The following is a 17,396-nucleotide window of genomic DNA, read 5'->3' on the forward strand; positions in this document are numbered from 1 at the left end:
GTTCATTCATTCTGATTTTTTTTTTATTTCAGTACAATTAATAAAAAATCTTATCAATTGTTGAACCAATTTGCACTGAAATAGAAAAAGTCTAATTATCACATGTAGAGCGATTTACAGTGTGTTTCTCTATTACACGGCATAGAACCTTTTCCGGCCGACTCAGACTGCTGTGTTGTTGCCCAATTTCTTTCTATTTTTGCGGGACTTGGTGTCAGAAGAAACTTTACCGTTGTCTTCGTTCTTGCAGCGGTGAGTGTGTAAGGTCTGATGATTCCCCATATTGTTGTTTTAGCGCTGTATCGACCTGAAGTGGAACCTTTCACTTTGGCTTTGCGCCGGCTCAGGCTGCTGAAAATGAAATCGAGCTTAGCTAAATATTCTGTTATATTATTTTTACCAGGTTTCCTCAAATTTTTCCTTGTACATCAACATAAATAATTGCATGTATTGGAGCCATCCATTGTATTGTTAAGTTAGACGCAAAGGTTTGCCAAGAACATATGGGTATCGGTAACCCTGGCGTCACCGGTAGCGTTTTTGTTCAAGGTTAAGGTTACCTGTATTAGGCAGTATTAGGCCACCGTGCCACTAAGCCGAAGCATGCTGTGACGTCACTGGGTAAGAGAACGTAACACGCTATCAGTATCGACTGAGACTCAGATAGACTCAGAACGACTCAGGCAGACTCAAACTAACTCAGACCGACTCAACCGACTCAAATAGATTCCGATCGACTCAGACCGACTCAGAACGACTCAAACTGACTCAGACCGACTCAACCGACTCAAATCGATTCCGATCGCCTCAGACCGAGTCGGAACGACTCAACCGACTCAAATAGATTCCGGTCGACTCAGACCGACTCAGAACGACTCAAACTGACTCAGATCGACTCAACCGACTCAAATCGATTCCGATCGACTCAGACAGACTCAGAACGACTCAGGCAGACTCAAACCGACTCAGGCAGACTCAAACTGACTCGACCGACTCAGAACGACTCAAACTGACTCAGACCGACTCAACCGACTCAAATCGATTCCGATCGACTCGGAACGACTCAAACTGACTCAGACCGACTCAACCGACTCAAATCGATTCCGATCGACTCAGACCGACTCAGAACGACTCAAACTGACTCAGACCGACTCAACCGACTCAAATCGATTCCGATCAACGCAGACAGACTCAGAACGACTCAGGCAAACTCAAACCGACTCAAGCAGACTCAAACTAACTCTATTTGAGTCGGTTGAGTCGGTTTGAATCCGCCTGAGTCTGTCTGAGTCGTTCTGAGTCTTTCTGAGTCGCTCGGAATCGAGCTGAATCAGTCTGAGTCTGTCTGAGTCGGTTTGAGTCTGCCTGAGTCTATCTGAATCGGCCCGAGTCTGCCTGAGTCGGTTTGAGTCCGCCTGAGTCGTTCTGAGTCGGTCTGAGTCGATCGGAATCGATTTGAGTCGGTTGAGTCGGTCTGAGTCAGTTTGAGTCGGTCTGAGTCAGTTTGAGTCGGTCTGAGTCAGTTTGAGTCGTTCTGAGTCGGTCGAGTCAGTTTGAGTCTGCCTGAGTCGGTTTGAGTCTGCCTGAGTCGTTCTGAGTCTGCCTGAGTCATTCTGAGTCTGCCTGAGTCGCTCGGAATCGATTTGAGTCGGTTTGAGTCCGCCTGAGTCAGTTTGAGTCTGCCTGAGTCGTTCTGAGTCTATCTGAGTCTCAGTCGATACTGATAGCGTGGTACGTTCTCTTACCCAGTGACGTCAGAGCATGCTACGGCTTGGCACGGTGGCCTAATAATGCCTAATGCAGGAAACCTTAACCTTGAACGAAAACGCTACCGGTGACGCCAGGGTTACCGATACCGAACATATGTTGGTATCCGTAACCCTGGGCCCTGTTCGGTCGCTGTTTTTATATCAGCGTTCTGTCGGTTTTCCCCATACAAGGAAGTTATTGCTGGCGCGGCTTGGCCTCTCATTGGTCTAACAAATAGACCACTTGAATTCGACCAATGAGGAGCCAAGAAGCAGCAGCATGGTCGCAGCCTGCTGATAAATAAACAGGGTGCGAACAGAGCTCTGGCGTCACCGGTAATGTTTTCGTTTAAGGGTAAGGTTTCCTGTATTAGGCTGCCGTGCCAGGCCGAAGCATGCTGTGACGTCACTGGAAGAGAAGATAACGTACCACACTATCGACTGAGACTCAGATAGACTCAGGCCAACTGAACTCAGGCAGACTCACACTGACTTGACCAACTCAAACCGATTCAGATCGACTCAGACCGACTCAGAACGACTCAAACTAACTCAACCGACTCAAATCTATTCTGATCGACTCAATTCGATTCTGATCAACTCAGACAGACTCAGAATGACTCAAACCGACCCAAGCAGACTCAAACTGACTCTACCGACTCAAATTGATTCATATCAACTCAGACTGACACAGCTAGACTCAGACCGACTCAAACTGACTCAGACCAAATCAACCGACTCAAATTGATTCCGATCGACTCAAACAGACTCAGACAGACTTAAGCCAACTCAACCGACTCAAACCGATTTAGACTGACTCAGACAGACCCATCGGTTTGACCTGAATTATCAGACCTGAATCGGTTTGAGTCGGTCAAGTCAGTTTGAGTGTGCCCGAGTCGGTTTGAGTCTGTCTGAGGCTGTCTGAGTTGTTCTGAGTTTGTCTGAGTCGATTGGAATCGATTTGAGTCGGTTGAGACGGTCTGAGTCAGTTTGAGTCGTTCTGAGTCTATCTGAGTTGGTCTGAATCGGTCTGAGTACCGGAGTCGGTTTGAGTCTGCCTAAGTCGGTTTGAGTCTGCCTAAGTCGGTTTGAGTCTGCCCGAGTCTGTCTGAGTCGTTCTGAATCTGTCTCAGTCGATCGGAATCGATTTGAGTCGGTTGAGTTGGTCTGAGTCAGCTTGAGTCGTTCTGAATATCTGAGTCGGTCTGAGTCTGCCTGAGTCGGTTTGAGTCTCCCTGAGTCTGTCTGAGTCATTCTGAGTCTGTCTGAGTTGATCGAAACGATTTGAGTCGGTTGAGTCGTTCTGGGTCAGTTTGTGTCATTCTGAGTCGGTCTGAGTCGATCTGAATCGGTCTGAGTCTGCCTGAGTCTGTCTGAGTCGATCGGAATTGATTTGAGTCGATCGATTCGCGTCGGTTGAGTCGGTCTGAGTTAGTTTGAGTCAGTCTGAGTCGTTCTGAATCGGTTTGAGTCTGCCTGAGTCGGTTTGAGTCTACCTGAGTCGTTCTTTTACGCTATCTTCTCTTACCCAGTGACGTCACAGCATGCTTCGGCCTGGCACGGCGGCCTTATACAGGAAACCTTAACCTTGAACGAAAACGCTACCGGTGACGCCAGGGTTACCGATACCCGGTATCGGTAGGGTTACGATACCCATATGTTCATGTTATGCTAGTGGGATGGCAGCCATTGAAAGGTTGAGGAGGAACTGTGGTGATTTCGTGAAATCATTGTTGATGCAGGAGCTAGGGCTCTGTTCTTTAGATACCTATACCAATATCTGTTTCCTTGATGTCTCTGCTGCTGATGATTGGAGGGAAACTGAGGTACAAGTTTAAACTATAACTTACTTACTTACCTACGATGTACGAGAATTTTGAAGGCCATTAGGCCTGTGGGACTTTGACTTATCGAGCTCCGAGACGATGTCACTGCATCAGTCGTTGGAGTGGATGGTATAGAGGAGGTGGGCCCTATATCGTCTTACGGGCCTACGGCTATATATCGTCTATATATATTATAAGATGTCAAATGAGCTGTTCTTAAAGGTAGTGTGCCAGCTTTCTTGGACCGTATGGAGTTAATGGCCCAGATAAGGAGAACCGGATTTTTAGAACTTATCCATACCTTCAAAACTCATGGAAACGTCTTAAATTCTTCAAATTTTGAGTACCCCAGTGCGAAATTCGCCCCGACGGGTTGTCGGTCGTACCCCAACCACATTTCACACCACTATGAACAATAAATGCACACACTGAAATCGCTATTACCGATATGCTCATCCAATCAAGTTTCGATAAACCCGTTCATCATCATCTCCTGCGGTTTCGAACACGCCTGTTAGGTGGCTTCTGATGCTCGTCGAGGTCGGAATTTCCAAATACGCGTGGTGCGTCGGGCCGCGCGCTCTGACTTCGGCCAAGAAAAATGCGTCAGCTGATCATTGTCATTTCTGCCACTTGCGTGTGGTGAAATGGGGTCATAACTTATAAGACGGCTTTTTCATATCAATTATTTTACATAAAATCATATTTCAAACCATAAATAATGTTCGACAGCCAAATAAAAGAAACAATACAATACGGGCTTACAGTTTAAGGCTCGACATTGTGTTGTCTACGATTAGACAGCTGATAACTCATTCCCGTACGTCGTATGGTCGTAACACTATAATGACCTTTGCTTATTGTCACAAGTGCGCCGCATTCGCGATTGTTGCCCGACGCCTGTTTGCAGGTGAGCCCACTACAGTTGTTATACATATCTAAAAACCGAAAAACTTTTAGGCGAAAAAGGCACTATTCCAGGCCCATTTTTTATTTTTTTTGCGATATTAGGTAAAAACAGAAGCTTCTTATCCTAGGAAAAATAAAATGGGAAATCTTTCAAAGGTGGCACACTACCTTTAAATGAGAGAATGACTGGGTGGTGTCTGGTCAGTTGATTTTGATTGCTGGTTTCCTCTTGTGGAATTCCTTTCTCTGTATGGATAGAACTAAAGACCTGGCACAAGTGGCCCCCTTCTTCACCCCTATATATATCCTGCAAGTTTGTGGCTTGCTGGCAGTTTGCAAATGGCTGACTGGACCCCTTATTGTAAATCACAATGTTTGTTAGAATCTAAACAAATGGATCTGATTAGCTCACCTGAGTGTTCAGACACCTCCAGCAATGACATTCATATGAACATGGCCAATGAGGTTGCCATTCACATGGGAGCTGTACAGAGAAATTGACCTAATTTTCTAGGTTGCCCGCTAACTGGACTTCTGCTGTACCACTATTGTGTTCAACTAAAACACCAGCTGGTTCATGAGCTTTGACCAAATTGGTCAAAAAGTCATGCAGTGATAAACAAAAAACTAAAAGGTAAATAGTGTTAGGTGTGATTAGGTATCTCTTGTAAGTTGTAATCACTTGACTTTTGTCTGGGCAACAATACTTTCACTGTCATTTTTGACAGCAATTCAAGATGGCTTGCCACTAGTTGTGACACAAGAGGAGAAAGAGAGGAGGGCTGAAAATGCAGCCTGAATATTCATACATGGCCACAATGTGGGCTGTAGTTGTTCCTGTATCTCTTCATGTTAGTCCTTTCTTCTCATCCTGATTTCTTTTATTTGTTTTGATGTATGCTCTGGGAGACATCTATGCTGTAGGCTGGCACATAATCAGCAGATTTTTTGCTCCAATCAAATTTTTCTACCTGCATAACCCTCAATATCATATCGCCACACATTGGCGGTCAGCCGGTCACTATCCGTCATATCGATGTCGTCATCGGCGCGTCGCTGTCCCCTTGGGGAGGGGCGGGAGGCGGCAGTTGCGACATGTGATGCGGACCGTGACGGCAACTGAGAGAGACTCCAGCAATCGAACGCAGAACGGGCGATTGAGGATGTGAAAGTCGGATACCAATGCGTTATCAATTTTGGTGTTTTATAGCTCTTGCTTTGCTTTCATTTTTTTTTCCGGTCGTATTTTTATCGGCTATGTAACAGCTAGACGGATGTTTTTCTAAGTTCATTGACCTCAATCGGCCATGCCCTAAATCTGCATGTCAATTCGTGCGTGAGTTGCGGCAGCAGCAGCACAATGAAGAATCTATATTCGATCCACACTTTTAACTGATGCGAAGTGTTTCACCACACATTGCCTCAATGGAAATGAAGCCCGATCTGACCTGATTTCTCTCTCCCGCAGATCGCTGTGAGGGACTACCCACGGTCAACCACCACATCAGCAAGCTGTCTCTCACCCGCATCCTTCGTGGTCTCACGCTGCCTCCCGACTCTGCACTCCGCCACCAGCCATGGGGAAACACAAGAAGGGACGTAAGAAGGCCGGCGACTCCGACTCTGACGAGGCGCCGGCTATGACCATCGAGGACGACGCGGCCGAAGAGCTGGCCGACGAGCCCGCCACCAAAGCGCCGCCGAAAAAGGGCAAAAAGGCCAAGAAGGCCAAGAAGAAGGCGGCGATGGAATCTGACGACGATGAGGACCAGATCGGAGATGATGACGATGACCTTCCTGCGCCGCCCAAGGCGAAGATGTCCGGCTTTGCGGCCCTAATGATGGATGAGAGCGACGACGAGGCTCCCGCGCCGCCACCTAAGAAACCGGGATTCGCTTCCCTTATGGACGACAGTGGTGATGACAAGCCCGAGTCGGAAGACGAGGTTGTAGTGGTTAAGAAGAAGGATAAGAAGAAGGAAAAGAAGGGTAAAGAGAAGAAGAAAAAGAAGAAAGATGAAGGCTTGGATGATGATCTGGAGAAGATGCTTTCGGAACTGCAGTTGGAATACACTGGCGAGCAGACTTCTACGGGAATCGGGGAATCGGAGCCGCCCAAACCGGCCGAGAAGGAACCATCTGTGGAGAAAACGGCCGAGCCAGCGGCTGCGGGCGATGCGGAGGACAAGGACGAAGGAGATGAAGACGATGGAGAGGAAGAGGGAGGGACTGTGAAGACGAAAGCACAGAAGCGAAAGGAAAAGAAGGAGCGGGAACGGCTAAAGAAAATCGAACAGAACAAGAAGACGGGCAAGAAGCAGGAGAAAGAAGATGAGAAAGAGAAGGAGAAAGAAACGCCTGCAGAGAAGCCGGCCGAAACCAACGGCGAGAAGGCGTCCAAACCACCCCCAGCGAAGGAGGAGAAACCACCGGCTGAAGATGGCGAAGAGAAGGAATCAGCTGCCTCAAAGAAAAAGAAGAAAAAGAAAGCGGCTGAGAAGGCGCCGGAGCCGGAGCCAGAAGAGACCACCAAGAAAAAGAAGGGACCGGGCAAGAAGATCGTTGCGGCGATGCAGGAAGCATTGCGGCTTCAGCAGGAGGCTGAAGAGCGTGCTAAAAGAGAGGAGGAGGAGCGGATACGGCGAGAGGAAGAGGCTGAGCGGCTGAAGGCCGAGAGGGAGGCACAAGAGAGGGAGCAGAAGGAGCTGAAGAAGCGACAGGCCAAGGAGCGCAAAGAGCAGCTGAAGGCCGAGGGCAAACTGCTGACGCCGAAACAGAAGCAGAATATGGCTCGCGCACAGGCTCTGCTGGATGCCATGAAGCAGCAAGCAGCAGTGGTTGCAGAGAAGAAGAAGCCATCCATGAAGGACATGCGGAAGAAGGGCAAACAACAATCGCCCGACGCTGAGACGAAACCTGAACCTAAGCCCGAACCACCGAAATCCGAGGTAAAAGAGGAACCTAAAGAGGAAGCCAAGCCGGCGGACGAGCCCAAGGAAAGCTGGGAGGACGAGGATGATGTCAAGGACTCGTGGGATCAGGAAGACGATGAAGAAGAGAAAGCTGCGCCGAAATCTGCTCCCGAGGCTGCCCCAGAAACTCCTGCGAAGACTGATGCGAAAGCTGCTCCAGCTGAGGAGGAGGAGGAGGAATCTTCAGACGAAGAGGATGAGGACGAAAGTGGCAGCGAGGAGGAGAGCGAGAGTGAGGAAGACAGTGACGACGAGCGGACCGAGGCCGAAAAGCGTCGGGATCGCGCGCTGAAGCGGATTCAGCAGCGTCGCGATGAGGCTCGTGCAGCCATGTCGGCCGACAATTTGCGCGCCCCAGTCATCTGCGTACTCGGTCACGTCGACACAGGCAAGACCAAAATTCTGGACAAGCTGCGGCGAACCAACGTGCAGGAAGGTGAGGCAGGCGGAATCACGCAGCAGATCGGAGCGACCAACGTGCCACTGAAGGCTATTGAGGAGCAGCAGAAGTTCGTCAAGAAGCACAAGGTTGCCGAGCTGAAGATCCCCGGACTTCTTATCATCGACACACCCGGTCACGAGTCTTTCAGTAACCTGCGGTCTCGCGGATCGTCCCTCTGTGATCTGGCCATCCTGGTTGTCGACATTATGCACGGTCTTGAACCTCAGACGATCGAGTCGATCAACATGCTGAAGACTAAGAAGACGCCGTTCGTTGTGGCGCTGAACAAGATCGACCGGTTGTACGACTGGGAGACGGGACGCGGTAAGGACGTCGAGGACATCTGCAAAAGCCAGGCCCGCAACACGGTGCTGGAGTTCGAGCAGAGGACGAACGAGACCATTGTCCAGCTGGCGGAGCAGGGTCTCAACGCGAAGCTGTTCTATGAGAACGACAACCCTCGCGAGTATCTGTCTTTGGTACCGACGAGTGCGATTACCGGTGAGGGCATGGGCAACCTGATGGCACTGGTGGTGATGATGACGCAGAACATGCTGACCAAGCGGCTGATGTACTCTGACGAGCTGCAAGCCACTGTGTTGGAGGTGAAGCAGATCCCCGGTCTGGGTACCACGATCGACGTGATTCTGGTAAACGGCACGCTACGCGAGGGAAGCACGATCGTCGTGGCCGGTACTGATGGGCCGATAGTCACCCAGATCCGCTCGCTGCTCATGCCGCAGCCGCTGAAGGAGCTGCGCGTCAAGAACGCCTATCAGGAGTTCAAGGAGATCCGTGCGGCGCAGGGTGTGAAGATCGCTGCGAAGGAGCTGGAGAAGGCGATCGCTGGACTCAACTTGATGGTCGCCGAACACCCGGATGAAATCGAGATATGCAAGGCACTGGTAGCGAAGGAGCTGCGATCGGCTCTTAGCGCCATTAAGCTGAGCGATCACGGTGTCTATGTGCAAGCGTCGACGCTGGGCTCGCTGGAGGCTCTGCTAGAGTTCTTGCGCACCTCGAAGATCCCCTACTCGGGTGTGCGGATCGGGCCGGTGGTCAAACGTGATGTGATGAAGGCCTCTGTGATGCTGGACCGAGACCCTGAGTTCGCTGTGATCCTGGCGTTTGACGTGAAGGTGGAGCGAGACGCTCAGGAGATGGCCGATTCTGCGGGCGTCACCATCTTCCAGGCGGACATCATCTACCACCTCTTCGACAAGTTCATGAAGCACCGCGAGGACCTCAAGAACAAGAAGCGCGAGGAACACAAACACATTGCCGTGTTCCCGTGCAAGATACGTGTTCTGCCGCAGTTTATCTTCAACTCTCGAGATCCTATCGTGATGGGTGTCAGCGTTGAGGCGGGCATCGTGAAGACCGGCACGCCAATCTGCGTACCCAGCAAGGAGTTCCTCTTCCTTGGCTACATCTCCACGGTGGAGATCAACCACAAGCAGGTGGAAGTCGCGCGCAAGGGTCAGGAAGTGTGCATCAAGATCGAAGCAGTTCCTGGAGAGAGTCCCAAGATGTTCGGCCGACACTTTGACGAGACGGACATGCTTGTCAGCCGCATCAGTCGCGAGTCGATAGACGCATGTAAAAACTACTTCCGTGAAGACTTGACGAAGCCTGACTGGCAACTCATGATAGAACTCAAGAAAGTGTTCCAGATTATCTAGCTGTGCCGTTACGCGGTGTGTGTTTGTGTGTGAGTGAGAGAGTGTGGGGCATGGCAGAGCGGTTGGCGGTGGTGGCCGGGCTGCCGCGTCGACATCATGATCATATTTATATCGATTGTTACTTGTGCGTGCTTTACGTACTGTGATCTGACGGACTGACTTACCGGGGGACGGCCAACGGCGACAGCTTTGCAGTGTGTATCATCATCGTCATCATCATCGACCTTCGGAGGAGATAGCTTTGTTACTATGGTCGGTCGGCGGCTGGAGCGGCCAGCCGGCCGACAAACTGGCGTTGGTCTATGCAAACGGAAAAAGGCGCCGATGCTCGTTATAATTGGAGACCTGTCGGACTGTCAAGATGTGAGGCTGAAGGGGAACCGTCGCCGTATCATCAGCTGTGCCATTCTCCGTCCGCTGACTTGGCAAAAGGTGAGACTAGCGAGTTGTAGAGAAGGAAAATATCTGGCAAAAAAATCGTCATTTTTCTCCTTGGAGCCGCGGGGTTTTAAATACCTACGATAAAAAGTTTCATCTTTTTGCTCTAGTGGTTGGATTTCGAGTCGGTGACTTCAAGCTGCGATTGATTTATTCAAATTGGAAACCTTACAGCTACCCGGGCTTAGGTCAATGCTGGATGGTCTGACCGTTGTCTTTTTTCGCGACCCCCGTGCTGCGTGCGCACAGACGTTTTTCCCCTGTTCATATTTAGTCCTCTGATCGCCTTGTTTTTTTTTTATCAATTTTGGGTGCGTTGGTTTGCAAACGATATAACTGTATGCCGGACAACACCGTCGGCTGGTCCATCCGTAGCCAGCCGGCTCTTATCCCCGGCTAGAGAGACTGCCCGCCCCGTCCACTGACCGGCTTCGTGTTTGCTTGCGAGTTGGAACGGACTAGGACGGCTACAGGCCACTACCACCTCTCCTCTACCCCAGCTGATCGTGGTTTGGTCGGTATTGCCGCTATTTAACGACTTTTCTGTGTTGTTTCCTACAGGGTTCATGGCTGATCAGTCAGGAGAGACGTGAAGAGAGTCGGGACACACCAGCACTGGGACTGGACTGAGGTCTGGTCGATAATGTGTCGGGTTGAGCTGAGGCAAGTTTCCCTGGTCCTTTTTGCGAGGGAGCTGCGCAATGCGCATTCTGTTATACTCCTTGAGCTAGGATTAGTGTTGAAGCATAGGGCAGGTGTGTTAGGCTAACGCATATGGGAACTCTGTCGTGAATGTATGTGTATTTTGATTTTATTCTCATTTTTAACTGTACTCAGCCGCGGCCTGCCCTGGGTGCCGGGTACCACAGACCCGGCTGACCCTCCGGCCGGCGGCTACAGTAGCCGAGTCGGCAGTCCGACGGCCGGGCCAGACGTCGTCCGGACGCCTTCGTACGACCGATCTCAGACGCTGAAACAGCGCACTCGCAGTCACTGTAAACGGTGGCACTAAGCCCCTCGAGACTAACGTCCTCTTAATAGCTGGAACGATGTTCGTCAGATGGGCACAAAATGACCTTGTAGTTGGCGCGCCCTTAAGCCCCAATAAACAAACAAACAAACGATGTTCGCCAGTCTCTAGGATAGCACATCCTCTCGTTCATTGGCCTACAATAATCTGGGTCAACAGCTGTAGTTGATGCTGAGTATGCCCGGCAGCTGAACAAGTGTCAATGGCTCCTGAACTTCTCTTACGTTGCTAGTACAAGAGACGTGTGATAAATCGATCTACCCTAACATCAGTTGTTTTCCGCCGACAGATGGTAGCGGAATCTTTCAACGAAGTTTAGCAACCCAGGTCTACCTCCGGACAAGGTGAGACAGATTACGATGTGCTCTCTTTTATCTACCAAATGCAGCTAATGCGTGCATCCATTACTCTACTCACATAATGTCTTTCGATTGGACGTATGTGAAGTGTGAACCATGTGTTCTCTCCTCCATGAAAGTCTCTGGGTCGTGCGTTTGAACTTATGCCGGACAACACCGTCGGTTGGCCTATTCGTAGCCAGACGTACTCTTATCCCCGGCTAGAGCGACCGCCCGCCCCGTCCACTGACCGACTCCGTGTCTCATCTACGGGCCGGAACGGACGGGGTGGTCACAGAGGCAGACTCGAGCGCCTGTGTTGATTGTTTATCCAAAGGAAGCTTCAACCACAGGCTGTATTGTGCTTACCTGCGGTAAAAGGGTCCTACTCGATAACAAAGCGACACAGTTGAATCAAATACCCTAATCTGCAAAGATGCGGATATGGACCGATACCCACTCCACTGTGATGATAGTGTTACCTCTGAGACATCTTGTGGTGCGTAGTACGCTATAGAAGCTAATTGAATTTATAGTTAATTCGTCGCAACATTTTGAGGGAGAGAAAACCGTTTTGGTGTAGCTGTGTTGTATGAATCGTTCATTTTTTATCATGTTTTAACAAGATGTGTCCACCTTTTTGCAGGTCATAATATGACGGGAACTCAGGTGGCTTTTCTGACGACCGGGAAGACCGGGAACGGGCTCTGCCAAGCACTGCTGTCGACCTCTGGTGATTCAACGATGAAATTCCACCTCAGGCAGCTTGCGGACGATGCATTATGATTGAGGCCGGCTATGTCGAATTGGCTAGTAATCTGTGGTCCCATGAGGCTAGTTGTGAACGGGCGAGTAACCTATGGTGCCGTCCTGAGGTCATTCTTGTACTGTCCGGCGGCATGTGACGACTGTCTTATGACTCGAGGTCAGCTACGTACCACTCTGACCTTTGATGACCTGATGTCATCTAATGACCTGTGATGACCTCTAATGACCCGCGGTGGACCGGTGACTTGGCGCCGCTGTTCCGTTCCGCTGCTGTTTCCCACTGTTCCGCTGTGGTGTGACCGTGTTGGTGAAGGCAGTCCGACGGGTCCAATAAACGAGCATCGGCAAACCAGGGTGGTTTCTGGCAGTGCGGAGCTGACTGATATGGGGGGCAGGGGAACGAATAACTGGAATGGAATGGACTATTCATCGCTGATAAATTCGAGCCTGTTGTTTCTTTGCTAGAGGCGTAGGGGGTGCCGAGGCACGTCAGTCGTCGAGTTGTCATTCGTAATGTTTGCCTCTTTGGGAGACTATTATGGTCAGCACTGGGTCGGCATATCCACAGAAAAATGTCGTCTGTCGTCTGTGTTCACGGATAACGGTAAGACCAACTACCAAGATTCTTGTGGGATCGCCGTGACTTGGATTTTGGAAACCGGTCGTTATTGTGTCGTAAGCGTACGTGATCGTCAAATGATATTTAAACTCGACATATTGAAAGTATCCACGCTTTAAAAGATATTTGAGGACGACAGACATCTAGAAACGACAAGTAGGCAGTTACAAGAACGACGTGGTGGAGGTCGCGAAGCAAGCCGCAAAGCAAGATGCCGCAAAGGAGATCACGCTTTATGAAGTTTTTCCTTCACTATGAAAATATGGTATCAGTACTTGTTGCGGCGTAAGTGGCGTGGGTAGGCGAAATCCCGTCAATGGATTTGCAATCTGCATTGTTGATGGGGAGCATTCCGGTCTAGGGGTAAGATACTTGCCTCTAGATTCGGCCATCCGGGTTCGATTCCCGGGCAATGCACGTGACATTGCCGCTACCTGACCGCTTGGAACAGCGTGAGAGTTCCGGTTAGCACCTTGGTCCACTGGATGTGGTGCTTAACCCAAACCAACCAACCTGCATTGTTGATAGATAATGCACAACGATAAGTGATAGTTTGGTGGTGAATAAACTGAAATTGCTTCATTTGAAGGTGCGCTTTCAGTAATTATTAACCAATCGTGGCCATAAGGTGTCCAACTTCGTGAACTGTCACTCGCAAGTCCTTATAAAATAATGGGAAAACTTCATTATTTTTTTCCTTTCAATTTAGTCTGAAAATGGTGGATGTGATAAAATTGTATGCAATAACAGAAATTTTATTCTGCATGTTTATCACCGTCACTTCATAGTTCATTGGAAAAGTGAATCATGCTAGTCAACATGAAGTGTCAGCGTGAGAAGCAAATGGCAAAAAGGTGGCCGTGGAAATGTGCTGTTGGTTTGTTTACTTTCGGATGTTTCTCAAAGTGCTCCGTCTGGCATTTTGATTTTTATTTATCATTTAAGGACACACTGAAATCAAATTGTTCTGCTAATTCCACTTTGTTATATGAAATTGTCAATTTTTGTCAATTTCTTTTCTGCAGAGTAGAACACCTGTGGGCTTTCAAATTTGATGCTGGTGCACCAGCTCCCAGGCCCAAACATCAGGCTGTGGTTTCAAATAAATATTATTTGTAGTGACAATTGAATTTGGTGCCCTTACCAGTGTTCTTTTGATAGTGTCACTAAAGTTTTCTGAAGTTTTCAAATGAAATTTCTATCCGATTTAGTTCCTTGTTTACCGTAAACAGTTTTCATTTCACTTGCATAAATTATATGAAGTATAAGTTTTGATTTATACAAGAGAAGAAGTTCCTGGTTTGCTATGATAATCTTTTAGTGCAATTGTAAGCTGTGAACATGTTTTCCCAATAGCATATTTCAGTTCATCCCCCTTCCCAATATTGACGTCTTTCCCTTTGCCCACCAGGTCTTTCAAGGGCCAGCATCTCCGCAGCAGCGGTAGCAGCGGCGGCGTCATGTCTCACCTCCGCGGACTGGTGCGCTCGGTGTCCGCCGCCGCGCTGCTGACCCCCGCGCGGCCGGCGGCACCTCTGCGCACAGCCGTCACCCTCCCGACCGGCGGCGTGCGGCCCGAGCCCTACCGGAGTCGACTGGGTGTGGTGGGTGCGCTGTTCACCGTCATACCTGGCCTGCTGCTCGGAGCGAGCATCAGTAAAAACTTTGCCAGCTTCCTGGAGGAGAATGACCTGTTTGTGCCGTCTGATGACGACGATGACGGCTGATGACGGAAGACGGATGACGCCGCCGCGTGTGAGTAGACGGGGACGGGGGAGGTGTGGGCGACGAGATGGTGAGCAGTGCCGAAGGCGAGAGGCGGAATAGTGTTGCATGTGTGGATGACGGGTAGAAGTGACCGACTTGATCAACCGACATCCAAAATTGATATTCAGAGGGAACAGTTTCACGAGAGACTTTTTGGGTCAGATTACTCATCTTGCAGCTCGTCCTCTTTGTGATGTATTAGAGTACCTACTTTCTATTTTTCCACTTTACATTTTAGCATTTTTGCTTCATATTACCTTTTCTAGAGTGCTCATCTGCAACGATCAAGCACGCATATTTTTTTGCGCTGTCTGGTAGTGTCTGGTAGATCACACCCGCGATACATAATTGTAATGAATAAAACGTTGTTTTGACACCAGGTTTATTATTATTATTTTTTATACCTTAAAGAGACCCTCCCACCTTCAAAAAAGTTTATGAATTGGCATGGAAGTGATGTCGCTCGGTTCAGAAAGAGCGAAAACGAATATCTACCAAATTTCACCGAAAAATATTCACCGGTTTTCAAGATATTAGACTTTTACTTTTGTTTACTTTTTTTGGGATCTCCGCTGTTTCTAGCGACTTTATTTTAGAATTGCGGCGTTTGCGGCAGATGTTGCGCGCAAATAGCATATACCACCGCGTGCTACAAAACGTTTTAGTCAAACATTTAAAAATCGTTAGATATCTGCGCTGACGTCACACATTCAGAGGGGTATTCCTAAGCATTAGCCCCTCTGAATCAAAATGCTGCAATTTTGAAATTCAATATTTCCGATTTAAGGCATTTCTCGATGTGAGTGCCGAAACCGGTAGTTGTGAGCCAGGGACCCCATTTTGGCTATCTCAACTCAAATCTAATGTTAAGGTGGGAGGGTCCCTTTAACTTTGTCCCAGCTGAACAACAAAATTTACAACAACTATAATTGTAATGAAATATTTCGAGGTTTAGCGGCGACTTGGGTATCATTTCTCAAATGCTACCTATTTTTGCTACGATAGTCGTTCATAAACCTGGTAGGGTCGCTTGTTGACCAGTGATCCGCTGTCGTTCACAGAGCTCGTTGTTCATCTCTACCCCCGTGTTCTGAAGTCGGTGCCGTGCCTCTCGGGAGTGGGCGATACCTCTCCTCCAATGGCGACACAGCTCCGGCGTCAGCGGGTGGTGCCTAATGTTAGTCCCTCGTGATGTATTGAGAGTCAGGCGGCGTTCGATGTCTCCCGGACGGCAAAGATTCTTTGCCGTCCGGCCAATCCCGTCCAAGGTCAGCGGGGGCTCGGCTGCGGTTATGAAACGCGATTGGCCGGACGGCGTAGAATCTTCGCCGTCCGAGAGACATCGAACGCGGGGTCAGTCTCTGTCAGACTTCCAGACTGCTAGACTGGTCTGGCCAGGTCTGGGTAAGTCTGACACAGTATGTCGGTGAAGTCTCCTTTTGCTGATCATGTCGTCAGTGTAAAGGGTGTGCAAAAAGACTGGTAATATCCGATGTTTTTCTGATAACAGATATTGTTTTATGCGGTCACTCGTTATGAACTGGGTAGGGTAGTTGTACCAACATTTTCGGATGATCGATTTATCCTGATGTCCGTAGTTAGGTGCTAAGGGAGTAATGTGATCATGGACTGTTAGGCCGTCGCGATCAACGCAGTCAGATAGTGTTTGTGTGCTCTGCCGTCTGGTACGGTGTTGAACGTGTCAACAAGAAATGCTGCGGGATGTTCAGCTGTTGGTCTGGTGGAATGAAATATATAATTGTAAAACGTTTATCTGAGGTTCAGGGGACATCTATCTATCCACAGCTGAATGCGATTATAGAATGTGGTAGTTTTTATTCATAATCTATTGATAATACATCGCATTATATTTCTCTTTTAGCGAAACTGAAATAATAATCACTGGACGGCCTCAAGCTAAAACCGATCGAGAAACGTGGCTGTTTTGGACACCATCAAAGTCTGCATGATCATGCTTAATGATCATCAACAGTGGCGAAATTGAATTGGCAGCATGCCGATTTTTTTTTAATGTACATGACTGTATTTGGTGAGACCGTGCATTGATTGTTCAACGGAGGGCGAGGGCCAAGTATCCCCCAGTTTTTTTTCGCGATGACTGGGAAACCCCGGCAAAGGAGAGCTGAAAGCTGGCATACCTGACCTTTGATAATTTGATTCACGCCAGATCTTACAATACCAACCGCATTTTCAGGTCAGGTCAGGTCACTGACCTATGGCGCAATAAGTGAACATCTGCATGGTCCTAAAATGTCGCAACTTCGCAATATCCTCAGTGCCAAAGGAACTTTCACAGCCCACAAGGGGGGAGGGGTGAAACTTACAAGGAAATTATATCCTCCAGAGGTCTTGCAATAAGTTAATCTCGGATTTCTCCTAAGGGTTAACTGAGGTCAGGTCGGTCACTTGACCTCGCCATTCAGTAGCGGCGGAACACCTTCAATTAAGGCTGAAACAGACTCTTTCTGCGTTCAGGAAATCGCATGCGAGAGGCTATTCAAATACATTACAATTCTTCCCGCAGCAATCGCATCCGGGAGGTGCGGGTGCGATTGATGCGAGCGTGCTTCCATGTATTTGAATAAGCTCTCGCATGCGATTTCCTGACTGCGGAAAGAGTCTGTTTCAGGCATTAAGGGACATACATGACTTCATATACGATCAACCTTCACTACCTTGAGGTCTGTTTTGCTGTTGGGCAGCTGTAAGGTCATGTCATGACGTCATCAAAGGTCACCAAATATTTTTTTTATGCCAATAACTCCGTACAGGAACAAGATACAGCCGCGCGGATGGTCTCATTGTGTTCAGCTCGTCAAGGCGCATCGAATGA

At 48.9% G+C, this 17,396-nt stretch overlaps 1 protein-coding gene and 1 long non-coding RNA gene across 2 annotated transcripts; both read left to right on the forward strand.

Annotated features, from left to right (window-relative positions):
* The first annotated feature begins 119 nt into the window (after nt 1-119).
* On the forward strand, nt 120-12,505 carry LOC122370785 (eukaryotic translation initiation factor 5B-like). Its single transcript, XM_043346687.1, has 5 exons — nt 120-252; nt 5,955-10,014; nt 10,582-10,683; nt 11,340-11,394; nt 12,035-12,505. Exon 2 carries the CDS (start codon nt 6,064-6,066, stop codon nt 9,580-9,582), a length of 3,519 nt encoding a protein of 1,172 aa, XP_043202622.1. The 5' UTR covers nt 120-252; nt 5,955-6,063; the 3' UTR covers nt 9,583-10,014; nt 10,582-10,683; nt 11,340-11,394; nt 12,035-12,505.
* A 585-nt stretch (nt 12,506-13,090) lies between these two features.
* On the forward strand, nt 13,091-15,749 carry LOC122370786. The gene is made up of 3 exons (XR_006254610.1): nt 13,091-13,138; nt 14,187-14,530; nt 15,604-15,749. It is a non-coding gene; the product is annotated as an uncharacterized LOC122370786 (long non-coding RNA).
* The last annotated feature ends 1,647 nt before the right edge of the window (nt 15,750-17,396 follow it).

This window comes from Amphibalanus amphitrite, unplaced genomic scaffold (assembly GCF_019059575.1).
Source record: "Amphibalanus amphitrite isolate SeventyFive unplaced genomic scaffold, NRLGWU_Aamphi_draft 001168F_arrow, whole genome shotgun sequence".
In the NCBI taxonomy this organism is placed as follows: domain Eukaryota; kingdom Metazoa; phylum Arthropoda; class Thecostraca; order Balanomorpha; family Balanidae; genus Amphibalanus; species Amphibalanus amphitrite.